Source organism: Cynara cardunculus (assembly GCF_001531365.2).
Source record: "Cynara cardunculus var. scolymus isolate 2C chromosome LG 8, CcrdV1, whole genome shotgun sequence".
Lineage (NCBI taxonomy): Eukaryota > Viridiplantae > Streptophyta > Magnoliopsida > Asterales > Asteraceae > Cynara > Cynara cardunculus.
In genome coordinates, this window is record NC_037535.1 from 24,258,337 (window position 1) to 24,271,647 (window position 13,311).

The 13,311-nt window shown below is 37.2% G+C and overlaps 3 protein-coding genes across 5 annotated transcripts in view; 1 reads left to right on the plus strand and 2 right to left on the minus strand.

Moving 5' to 3' along the window:
- Nucleotides 1-2,055, plus strand: part of LOC112516524 (serine/threonine-protein kinase 24-like) — a 16,744-nt gene extending 14,689 nt beyond the window's left edge. For 2 of the 3 annotated variants that reach the window (XM_025123604.1, XM_025123605.1), the window contains exons 18-20: nucleotides 325-449; nucleotides 524-703; nucleotides 1,787-2,055. In XM_025123604.1, the coding sequence (XP_024979372.1) occupies nucleotides 325-449; nucleotides 524-703; nucleotides 1,787-1,826 (345 nt within the window). In that variant the 3' untranslated portion in view covers nucleotides 1,827-2,055. Of the gene's footprint in view, nucleotides 1-324; nucleotides 450-523; nucleotides 704-1,786 lie in introns of those variants that run through there. The other variant, XM_025123606.1, reaches the window with a different exon arrangement.
- Nucleotides 2,056-2,956: 901 nt separating this feature from the next.
- LOC112517104 (PRA1 family protein H) lies at nucleotides 2,957-7,981 on the minus strand. The gene is made up of 4 exons (XM_025124425.1): nucleotides 7,518-7,981; nucleotides 7,259-7,395; nucleotides 4,809-4,880; nucleotides 2,957-3,426 (listed from the first exon to the last, which is right to left on the minus strand). Exons 1-4 carry the CDS (start codon nucleotides 7,979-7,981, stop codon nucleotides 3,356-3,358), a joined length of 744 nt encoding a protein of 247 aa, XP_024980193.1. The 3' UTR covers nucleotides 2,957-3,355.
- A 562-nt stretch (nucleotides 7,982-8,543) lies between these two features.
- LOC112517209 (pentatricopeptide repeat-containing protein ELI1, chloroplastic) lies at nucleotides 8,544-10,490 on the minus strand. Its single transcript, XM_025124570.1, has one exon. It carries the CDS (start codon nucleotides 10,488-10,490, stop codon nucleotides 8,601-8,603), a length of 1,890 nt encoding a protein of 629 aa, XP_024980338.1. The 3' UTR covers nucleotides 8,544-8,600.
- Nucleotides 10,491-13,311: the final 2,821 nt, after the last annotated feature.

The following is a 13,311-nucleotide window of genomic DNA, read 5'->3' on the forward strand; positions in this document are numbered from 1 at the left end:
GGGGGGGGGGGGAGGATTGAAACCAGGACCTGTCTTGTATTTGGGCAAAGTCACCCGCGCTTCTGCCAACTGAGCTACATGCGAGAGCCTGTAATTATTACATTTTTTAAATCAAGTAAATAACAATTCTACCCTTGATAATAGGAGTAATGAATTTATTGATCTCATAATTAAGGTTAAAATTGGAAAGTAGACACTTATTTTGGGACGTAGGGCGTATATCAATTTAGGATCATGATGAAACCCTATTGACGCTCTTCACCTTATTGGGACGGAGGACGTAAAACTATTTAAAAAGTTGTGATGTTCTGCATATGAATGTAGGCAGTTTCCGATGATTTAGAGGCGTCCGTTGTTCGTTCTGTGATAAATTCTTTGATGGATATGGAATACACGAAGCCCGGATCTTGTAAATTTCTCGTCACCAGGTTGCTTCACCGGCTAGCAAGGTAATCTTGAGGCTTATGCTCTTGTCTACAAATTTTTACTCTCTATATTTTTCCTTAACGGAAACGCTTTCCAGTTCAAAAGAACCGGCATTGAAGGATCTGCAAGAGGTCGCAACACGGGGATTCTCTAAGGGTAAAACGGTAACAGAGTCGGAGATTGCAAATGCAGAAGCCGATGCCAAAAAGAAGCAACAGAACAAAGAGGCTCAGTCACATGCCAACCTAAGCCCGCTCGCGAGGTTCTTACTTTCAAGGTTTGTCAAGTTAACCATTTTTCGGTAGCGAGTAAATCGTTGATGCTGTTTTTTAGCTTTTGCTGCATCTTTTAAGACACCTTAGAGTATCTCCAACAGATTCTAAAAAATAGAGAAAATAGAGATTTTGGGCATGTTGGAGTTGAATGTATTTTTATTTTAGAGAATTTGTTGGAGATGCTCTTAGAGGAGGTTTATCAACAACAAATTGGGTAAAAGCATCTCCAACAGATTCTTTAAAATCCTTCAAAACGGAGAATCAAAATTCAAAATCTTAAAAAGGATTGCCTTTAACTCTAACCGCTTCTCTATTTTGAAGATTAATCACTGATTATATTATTAAAATTTTGTATACATTTAATAAAAATATTATTGCTCTCCTAAAACATTTCATTTGAAGGTTGTTATAGGAGAGAATATGAATAAAAATTATTTGGCAATCATTTTTGGGGAGTTATCCAAATTTGGAGCGTTTCGCGCTCTCTCTAGTTTTCTCCATTTTAGAGAATTTGTTGGAGTAAAAATTGTCTAATAAAATTCCCAAAATCTCCTAAGATTTTGTTGGGGATTTGATCTTAGTAAGCGTTGACCGCTTCCTTCCTTACCCAGTCAACATCATCTCTCGGGTAAGAGCGTAGGTCAAAGTGTATTGGTAAACAACTCTTACCCGGTAAGAAGAGTGTAGTGGTAAACAACTCTTACCCGGTAAGAAGAGTGTATTGGTAAACAACTTCATCTCTTACCCGGTAAGAGGATTAGGAGACTTTGTTCTCTTTTTTTGGCAAGGTGGAATTACTTATTTACCCCTCATCATTATCACAACTTACTATTGCATTAACTTTGGGGTTAAACTCAATTGACGACAAGGTCTGGGATTTTGAGGATCCTTCTCAAAGGCCACCATTTTGAGTCCTGCAAAGCCACAGGGGATTTTCCTGGCTATTGTCCAGAACCCTTGAGATTAGTCGAAGTATGTACAAGCTGACCCAGATACCCATAAAATTGCATTTATGGTGGTTCACAAGATTTATTTATTAGAAGATGATTAAGAAAAAAACCTGAATCTTTGTTTTGATGGTGCAGATGGCAAGGCCAAGGTTCTCGAGATCTCAACCCAACTTAGAGAGAGAGAGAGAGAGAGAGAGATGGGATTTGTGTCTTATAAAGTACAATCTATGCCTTTAAGGTGGATTTTGTGTTCATTATTATTATTATTATTATTAATTTATTCAAATGTAAATAACATCGAGAGAAAGATATAGTAACTTTTTATCTATTTTTTTTTTGTAGTCAAAATATTGTTGGATACTTGGGTTTGGGATATGAACTTGATGGACCTGTTTGTTAGAGCTGTTCAGTTTTTTGAGTAATTATTTGATGCATTACAACATCATTTTTGTTCCTATCTTTTTGATTAAATGTTCAATTTTTGTGCCATGATAATGGTCACTTCTAACGTCTGCTGAAACCCTTTTTAAAAAAAATAGATCATCTATAATTATTATTTTCAAAATATTCTAAAAAAATTATAACCTCATTAGCTACTCTTTTATACCAATGCCATCATTAATTATGTTATTAAACTTGTTACTTTCCCGTTCCAATATAAGTGTCTACATTTGTCCTAAAACAAGTGTTCGTTTTCAAAGGTACATAATCAAAATTTCAAATCTATCATTAATTAATAAGTATTTAAGAGTTGTAAAGAGAGAGAAATGAAATAAAGGTAAATACATCATTTGGTTGACAAAAAAGTGTAATAACTATGCATACTTAAAATCATGTATCATTTCAATTGTAGACATTTATTTGAAAACGAAGGGGGTATATAAATTCTTTCTCGGTATATACTTCAAAAAACTATATAAAAAATTATAATACGTTCAATTAAAATAATCTCTCTCTCTCTCTCATGATTCGTCAATATTAAGTTTTAGCGATTTCATCCTTATTTTCTTCTATTTATAGCATACGGTGTCGCTGGTTGTTGGAGCAAAAAAAGCTCATATATCTTTAAAACCTCTACTTTAGCATAACAGTTGGAGATGCTCTTTGGTTGAAATAATCAAGTCCAAAAGTCCATGCACAAAGCATAGTGTATGTATGATTAGGTACATACTCTCATAGCTTTTAAAGCACCCCCAATTACAAGTGGAGAAAAGTTCAAACGAAAACTATAAATATTTTTGAGGTCTGAAAACTAGCTATTTCATAACAAAAAATACCTCTAAAATATTCATGAATCAAGGTAAAACCTCAAATGTCACATTTTCACTATTCATCATCAACATCCATCACAATATTCATAATGAATAATCGGTTCCTAGGTTCTCAAAATATTCACGGCTTCCATTTGAACCTGTGCCGCGAGTCCCCAAGTCCAAACAAATAGACAAAGAACGCTAAAGAATTATCAAACTTGTATAATTTATACAAAATTACAATCAAAAAGTCGATTTGAGAACTCATCTCAGATCATGAAATCATTGGTTAAATCTGTGTTATCAAAATTAATCAAGTTTCAATATATGTGCTTAGATATCATATGATGATTCTTGCATATTTGAACCAATGGTTCACCCCTCGCCCTGGCTATGGATCACAAAATATGTGCTTAAATACGATGCCTTTGTACCTTCTTCGCGAATATTTCTATTTCTGTTTCCCTTTTACAGTTTGCTTGACAGGTGTCAGCTTCCGGAATGAGGCATGCAACATCATTACTGCAATGCAACGATTTCGTGATTTAGAAAAGTATATGAAACCCGAACGAAGGATGGGAGTTGAGGTGAGAAGCGTAACAAGGGACCCTTGATCACTTTTAATCTCACCCCCATTCCGCCCCATGAATTGCGCTTATCACCAGAATTAACGCATTAGTGTTGATCTTCAAATAGGATAGATCCAAGGGTGCAGATCTCTTCTTATCCTTCTCACCATAATTTCCATTCTCACTGGAACCCAACCTATGAAACTCCCTCCGTCACAAAGTAAGTGTCAAACATTTCTATCTTAGGGTTGTTTACCAAACGCTTACTGAATCTTACCCGGTAAGTGGGGGAGAAGACTCTTATCCAGTAGATGCCTATCAAGTAAAAGACGCTTACCAACAATCCATTTTTATAGCCGAGAATATACCTGATAAAGTAAGCAAGGATGATGACTCTTGCCAGTAAGCGTGCATTTTCATTTTCAAAAATAAGAGTGCGTTTGGTGTACAGATAGAACTGTACATGTCAATTGTTCAGCGTACGGTAAAAGAAAACTAGACAGAACATAACAAGTAAAATAACCAATTTACCCTAATGAGTTGTTTATATGTTTTGATTAATTTATGTAATTTATTAAATTATAATAAAATAATTATTTTTTACAACAAAATATACCAGTAGAAAGTTTTCGTTAAAACAATTAAAACAACACCAAAATAAAAAGTTTATGTAGTTTCCAATTTTTATTTTATCTCTTCTCTCATTATTATTTTTCTTTATATATAATAAATTACATAAATTAATAAAAATATAGAAATCGTATAAAAAACAATATTTTGAAGATAGTAAAATGAAAGTTTAAAAAGTATAAAATATAATAAATAAAATTTAAAGGATGAATTAAATGTAAAAAGAAGACCTATTTGATGTTTTAGGAAAGACTTAAGTTCTATTTTTGAGGTTATATTGGTAAAATATAAGTTTGTTCCACTATGTTCTATGGGGTAGGGGTGGAACAAGCATATTCCACTTTGTGCCTGTCTGTTCCACATAAAAGTCCTGCCACACATGGAACAGGGATCCTTGTTATGTTTTGTCCTATGCCCAAACGCACCCAAGTGTCTGCTTTCCAATACCCCTGTTTGGTAAACGGCCCCTTAGTTTAGTGTACATTTTCAGAAGTGTTCACTTTCCAATTCTACCCTCAATTATGAGATGGAGAAATTCATTACCCTCTCTATTATCAAGGGTAAAATGGTCAATTAATTAATCAATTAAAAAAATGAATAATCACAAATTTTCTATTACCATGTGTCTTTTTCATTGTGGGCATTTACTTTGGGACGGAAGGAGTACATCCGTAAAAGGAGCAATAAAGAGCTGCGTTCACTGACCTGCATAACTAACTCCGATGGTGCATAGCAGTGCCATTTGAACATTGCACACAAATATAATAACTGCAGTTGCTGCAATTCCAAGACCAGTCGGATTTCATTAGATACTAATACGAACCATTATGCAAAAAGCATAGCTTTGTCCAACTCTTGCCATTACAATTTGAGGTAAAATAAACTACTGGTTTCGGGGTTGTTGATTGGGGGAATCCTCAATTATCACATTTTCATTGCATAACCATATATAACTAAACCAAACCAAACGAAACGAACACAAAATATTTCATCTGGAGGTGCGGTCTAGGGAGAGTATAATGTATGCAGATGTTATCTCTACCCCAATAAAAGTGGAGCGACTAATTCCATGAATACCCCAGCTTTTGAGATGTATGTGAATGAGAAAATCCAAAAAGTTGGAGAACATATAGATGAAAGGAAGGGTTTGAAATGGAAGAAGAGACAAGAAAGGCAGATGCGATACAATTTGAAAAGCTAGATATAAGTAAACAGCAGCCTAACAAATAAAAGCATGTATAAGAGAACATAACGAAGGTAAGGAAATTACACATCTCTAGTGCAACTTAGGGCTTTAACAATCTAACTGTCGGTTCACTACCCCCCCCCCCCTTCCCCAACTACCTCTCCAGCTCCCTACCAACCGTCCACTCTAGGTACAGATCCCCAGCCTTAGTCATGTATGTCCAAGAACTCCTATCAAAGGTCAGATAACCATGCATAACTAGATAAGGGAAAAGTTTATTCTTAACCGAACTCCATTTGAATTCCATAAATTACTTGTGTATCAAAATAATGAGCAAATTTCGCCAGTTTTCTCATCCTTGTAGTTGAGAACTTTCAATAAAAAGGGATCTATGTAACCTGATTATATATCAATCATATATACCATTTATATTTTATCAGGGAAAATTCTTTTAGGATTCATTTTAACAAATGAATAAACAGCATCTTTACAAATTGCTATTTTAACAAGTGAATAGACAAGTTGATAAATAAAAATTGCTTTGAAATATTCTAAAAGAGGCTATACTGACTAAAAACAGCATCTTTACAAAATTCATACCAATATACTGAATTATTTGAATTTTTATGTAAAAGATTTCTAGACAGCCTTCCTAAACAAGTGTGCGTTTGGCCCAACAAACAAATGATCATGAGGATGGATTTCAACCCTCATAAGAGATAAATGTAGGGTGAGGATGTAGCTTTGTTGACAAAGGGGAAGAGAGAGAGAAAGAGGGGGAGAGAGAGAGAGAGAGAGAGGGACTTGAAAGCAAAGTGTATATTGGTATTCTTACAAGAGCCAACAAGGCGCTCTCCGAAGATTAATTTTCCATCTAAAAGCACAGTGCAAATTCTCACACAAAGGAAGTAGACTTAACAACTTTTGATAGTGAAGTTATTGTCGCTAAATGAACCGCTGTGAAGAACAGTACATCAGCATTACAACTAATATGAGAGGGAAGAATACACTGTACACAAGCTCTTAAAACAGGTACGTGATGCATAGAGCTATCTCCTCTCTTCCCAAGGGCACAACAAATAAGCCCCTCTCTATCATGTCATTCTTACTACAGTAGTTGGAATTGTCTTCGGACTGCTAACAAACCTTGACAGTGCATCAGTTATAAACCAAGATCAATGTGAGGCAAGGACATCTATGAGCATTCAGAACATGCATCCTCCACAGTTACGGAGCTACCAACTCAACTAACCTAGCTGTATTGCAGCTATGCAATCTTACAGAAGTTACATTCTAAAATATAATTTTCACTGCCCAATAACCAATTTGGTCCCAAGGTAAGGAATGACTAGTACACCAAAAGATGCAGTCAATACAGCCAGAACCGGACCTGTAACCCAAGTTAATTAGCGAGTTTTTTTAAACACCAAGATTAATGCAGTCAATAATGTCTCTCCTAGAAGTTGGCAAGTTACTTCTCATTCTTCTTCGTAGAGCATTTGTGCCATTGTGGCCTACAGAGCTACCAGCACCACAACTAATCACTTATGCAAGAAATTCCTTACGTACATGTTGATGACGCAAATAAATTACCTTCAAATTGCTATATATTCATCATTAATACTTTACATGGGCAGTGTTTAGTGGGACATGATGTTCCTCAAAGAATCTCATCATGAAGAACCAGAAATCAAAACTGTTATGGCAACTAAAAAGGATATCAAAATAAAATTTGCTCTAGTAGGTTCGACTTCAAACAGTTTAGAGAATGGGGGAGCTAGGTTGAGTTAGATTGGATACTAACCAGCTGCTATGATGTTAAAGACGATACGTAGAAACATGTCAAAACTTTAAGAAATCTCTATAACCAGCAAACGTAATAGAAAAAGGCAATCAAATGAACATGATGCAAACATAATCACCAATTGGCACATAATTTGGACTATAAATCAAAAATACAAAAACTAACCACATTGTAATAGGCGAAGCAAGCATTCTCGAGTAACAGGATGATTGTCTAAACCCCAACGATGGCCATAGTACGCAAACAGATCCCACAGTGCCAAGCTCGATACCAAACCAACAAGAGCAATCGGTATCTGATACCTAGACATTAGCAGCAACAAACAACACTGTTCAAATCACAATATGAAATTCTCACATAATCGAGTAATTGAATTATATAACAAGCCTAGTGAAGCTGGAGAAATTGCTACAAGGATACATACAGAGAGCACGCAAAGAAGAGGATGAAGAGACTGGCGTAATTGCGGCAATATCGCTTGACGTTCTCAGTGACTCTCATACGAGCTTGTGAACGAGACGAAGGAAATGAATAAGAGCCGGAGTAACCAAAGAACCCTAGCGTCCATGACGGAGTATCGCCAGAGAAGTCTTCATTTGTGAGCTTTGAGAATGGATTTAGTGTTAATAGAGAAAGTAAGATTCCGATGTAGGATAACACAACCGACAGCAAAAATCCGCTACTGACGGCGGCAGCGACGGAAACGGAGGGCGGATCGGCGGTTGCAGAGTCGGAATCGGCGGCGGTGGTGGCGGCGGCGGTGGATGAGATACGATGGAGGTCGGAGGTTCGTTGGTCAAGAACCTCTAGGTAACCGCTGTCTCGGAGCCAGGATTCGAAGGTAGGATCGGGAACGCTGAGAGCTAACGGATTTGCAGCGAACGCCATTTCCGTCTTCCTTTTTCTTGGTGCCTTCTCGGCTTATGGATTACCTTTCTATCTTCCAACATAAAAAGGGTATTTTAGTCATTTTACATTTTTCATATTTTTATTTAAAATTTCAATATTCTTTTAGTACTTTTGCATGTTTACACGTGTGATGTAATTATACCAGATATTATCTGATTTTAATGGTTGCTAATTGATGATGTTAACTTCAGGAACCTTAATTGTTATGAAATTGAAAAGTTAAGGACCATTAGTATACATAGTTCGTTTTAGGGAACAAATCCAAAATTTGAGCAAACCACGTAAACAATCGGTTGTTTGTCTACCTTTTAATAGTTTCATTAAGTGGCAGACTCTGAATCGTTAAGAGGTGAATCTTGTTTAACAAAAAAAAATATATGTCTCTTAATGGCTCTAAAACCCTCTGAATAATTTTCTATCATGGGTCTCCCTTAACCATTCAGCATCCTAATTTCATTGTAAACAATTATATTTCATTTTGATTATATAATGAGAGTCTCTTAATCATTCGACACCAAACCATTCAGCAACTACCAAATAGCTCCAAATCAACCGATATATATTTGAATAATACAATTTGATCAAGCTTCATCGGATATCACCAATAATCTCCACAAGAGCACGAACCATCGGTGAAATGGTGAAACCGATTACGATCTCTAACCACGATTTTACGTCTCGTGATCTTCGAGATCAGTTTCGTTACCTCGTGACAATCCGAACAAACCCTAAGGTTCTTCACAATCTTTATACTACTTCCTGGCTCGGTGCTAATAAGCCCAAACGCGATCGCAAGCCTCTCGCTATGAACCGCTAACGACCGCTCTCTTTCCGTCTTTCCGACATCATGCAACACTATGTCGGTCCGAGGACGATAACCATGGCCCTTCAACCATCCGTTTATCTCCTCGAGCATCATATAAATCTCTTTGCTATTTGGGTGTTTCACGTCACCTGCAACGAACTCATGCACCGTGTTACGCACTTCAATCGAGCTACACCCGGGTTCTTTTTGAACCCCGTGGGTCTTCATCATGGTCCGCATCCGAGCCACCCCGACCCAATTTGAAGTGGCACCATATAAGTTTGAAAGAAGGATATAAGTTCCCGAATTCGCAAGATTGCGATCGACCAAAAACTTGACGATCTCTTCGGCTAAATGAACGTTTCCATGGAGGCTACAAGAATCGAGTAAAGTTCCCCATATAACAGGATCGGGATCAACCTTCATGTTCTTGACGAACCCGTATGCCGTTTCAAGAAAACCGGCTCGACCAAGAAGGTTCACCATACATCCGTAGTGCTCGATTGACGGTTCGATCCCGTGTTTAGTTTTCATCGAAAGAAAAACACCCTTTCCGACAGAAACCAAACCCGAATGAGCACAAGCATTCAAGATTCCGATGAACGAGATATCCGTTGGCCGTGTACGCCTCCTACCCATATCGCTAAACAGAATCAAAGCTTCTCGGCAACATCCGTGCATGGCATAAGCCGCAATCATCGAGTTGTAAGCGATAACGTCCTTGTTCTTGAGCTGATCGAAGACCATTCGAGCGTCATCCAAACCACCACATTTGCTATACATATCGATTAAAGCAGTACCCACATGAACATTCATGTGAATACTATTGTTTTTCACATACGAATGAATCCATTTCCCTGATTCCAAAACTCCAAGCTGCCCACAAGCAGATAGAACCGCAACAATGGTGACTTCATTAGGGTTCATCTTTGTGAGCATTTTCCTAAATAGGGTTAAAGCTTCCGTCGGCTTCCCATATTTCACATACCCGCCGATCATCACATTCCAACACACAGCATCCCTCTCCGGCATTCCATCAAACAACACGCGTGCGTTATCGAGATCCCCGTTCTTCACATACCCTGTGATCATGGAAGTCAAAGAAACCAAACTTCTTTCAGGCATTTTGTCGAACAGTTGGCGGGCAGAGACCAAATCCCCACCTCTTGAGTAAACATCAACAAGAGCTGTTCTCACATGCATATTACAATCAAATCCCAGTTTAATTGCGTGAGGATGAAGGGTTTTTCCATGTTCTAAAGCACAACCCTTTAAGAGAGCAGATAATGTGAATTCATTGGGCTCTACATCTTGCGATATCATCTGAACGTAGAATTGCAGTCCTCGCTTATGGAGATTATCGACGGCATGAGCGTGGATGATGGAAGTGTAGAAGAACACATCGGGATTGTGGGTGAGCTCGAAAAGAACAAGAGATGAATCAAGGCGTCCAAATGAAGAGTAAGATCGCTGGAGTTTGAATTTTAGAATTAGGTGGTTATCATGCCCATGGCGGATTGCAGCTGCGTGGATTTGGAGGAGTTGGCGGATGTTTTTGGTGGTGGCGATTAGTGATGCGAGTGTTTCCGGTGAGTGTGAAGGTTGGTGTCTGGCGGTGGATGACGGTGACGGTGACGGTGGTATGGACCGATTGGTAGCGATGGAGATGGGTGGTGATAACATGGTCTAAGGTGAGTTGCGATACATCACACGTAGGATAAAATAATATAAATATTTTTTTTAATTTTAAAAATTATGATTATAGTTTTTAAATGGAAAAATCTAAAAAAATTAATAGAATTTAATGTTTGGAATGATTAAGAGGTTGTTTAACCATTGTTGAATGACTTGGTGTATAATGATTAAGAGACTCTCGTGATATAATGTAAAATGAAATATAATTGTTTATTAATTGTTTACAATGAAATTAGAGCGCTAAATTGTAAGGGAGACCCGTGATACTCTAGAGGGTTTTAGAACCATTAAAAGACAGACTTCTTTTTGCCAAACAAAACTAATCTCTTAACGACTTAGAGATTGTCTCTTAATAGAATTATTAAGAAGTAAACAAAAAATCCCTAAGTGATTAGAATGATTAAGAGACTCTCGTGATATAGTGCAAAATGAAATATAATTGTTCGATAATTGTTTACAATGGAATTAAGATGCTGAATGGTTAAGGGAGACTCAAGATACAACATTATTCATAGAGTTTTAGAACCATTAAGAGATTGAAAAATCTCCTTCTCCTAAGCATGAGCATGACAACGAGGCGGGGATGGGGGCAGGTTTTGTAATCCATGACCCCGGTTTTTAGTAACAGCCTCGTAGGGATGGTGATTTGCCCCGACCCGGTGGGGAACCCGGTTCACCCGACCTGAACGGGGACGAGGATTCCTAGCTAAAATGGGTCCCGGGATCCCCGGTAGACTCAAACCGGGGACGGGCTGGGGACGGGGAATGTTACTCAAAACGGGGCCAGAGTCGGGGCCGGGGATCCCCGGTATAATCAAACTAAAGCATACTTTTTATCGGGTTTTGACCGGGGATTGACCGGGGATTGCTAGAATTTGACCGGGGAGGAGATGATAATCCCCGTACCCGCCGGGGAACGGGGCCGGGGCCGGGGGACGGTATTACAAACCGGGGTCGGGGCCGGGGATTACAAAACTCGCCCCATCCCCGCCCCGTTGCCATGCCTACAGCCTCGGGCCCCGACCTCGGGCCCCGACCTCGGTCCCCGACAGGTATGGGAATTAGCATCCCATTGCCGATCAAACCCTTGTCATTGTCAAACCCTATGAAAAATATCTGTTAGTGTGAGTCTACAAGGGATCCCCGACCCCAGTTTGAGTAACATCTCCCTGAACTAGGGACCCGTTTTAGTGAGGAATCCCCGTCTCCATTCGGGGCGGGTGAGCCGGGTTTCCCACTGGGTCAAGACAAATCACCATTCTTACCTTATCCTAAATTAAATATCCACATTACTACTTTAGTTTGTCTCAAAATAAGTATTTATTTTTAAAAAATAAGTTTCCATTTTATCCTCGATTATAAGATGGAAATTTTTTTCTCTCTTTTATCAAAAATGAATTTATCATTTACTTATTTAAAAAATATAATAATTACATATTTTTTAAATTATGTGTATTTTTATATATAAATTTTATTTAATTCGGAACCAAGAGAATATAAAGTTAAAAGTGGGGTTTCATTGGGCAGTCAGCGGGCATGTTGCTAATCATTGACCCACCCGACAAATCAGTACCTTTTCTTACAGCTCACCAACTTGCATTATTTTTTTCATCTTTGATTTATTAAATATTAAAGTAAGTTACGTATTTGGTCCCTAATATTTGTAATTTTGCAGTGTTGGTCCTTTATATTCATTTTGTTACGTAATAAACCTTTTACTATGCAGTTTATTTTGGATTTGTTCCCTCATGCTAAGAGGGTCTATATCGTCTAAATACGAGGGGAAGAAGATTGGTAGGAGGTGGGTCACCGATAGGGGGCGCGTCCCCTATAAACGTTTTAACGCCCAAAGGGATGGTCGGATGGGTTATCAGGGTATTAGGTCGGAGGTGAAGCGAGAGGCCATGCATATGGATTTCAGCATATTATGATATATTTTATATATATATATATATATATATATATATTTATTATAGTCTAATCAAATGAGAACTATTTTGTTTGTGGTAACCGTGAGATTCAATCTCAACCACAAATCAAAAGGTTGAATCGGGAAATTAATAATTTTGTTAATTTTAACTTAAAATATTAATTAAGAATTTCATAAATATCCCTCTCATCTCTCATCTTTTCTATCTCCGACGAATCTTAGTTAGCGAACCTTATTCTAAAGAACCTTATGTGAATACAAGATAACATTATGATACCTACAAACGATATTCACTATGATACCTAGATATATATACATACATACAAGATGCACAATATGATATCCATTGTAAAGTAATGAAAATAACTAAAATGCACATTATAATACATTTCATAAAACAAAGAAAATACATAGTGATACATGTGAAAAATTGTGAATGTTATCACTATGATACACTTTAATTCACAAACGTCTTTAAAATACGATATATATTAGGTAACTAATTTAATAAAATACTTTCTTCTAAAAAATTTATTTAAATATTTTGATTAGTTGTCAAAAATAAAATTACTATATTATCATTTTAACTTATTTAAGAAATATCTTTAAATATCTCAAATGAGTGGTTCACATTTGATCTCACGGTTATCATAAACTAATCAGTTTTCTCTTCAATTGATATATATATATATATATATATAGAGAGAGAGAGAGAGAGAGAGAGAGAATTGGGATCATGTGAGACCAATTGTTTTTCGTAAGACCCGTGAGACTAATTCTCAATCCTTGGATTAGATCTATAATCTGAAAATTTAAACATTTATAAACGCCACGAGATTTCTCAATAATTACAAAATTGTCACCATACAACTTTAGACC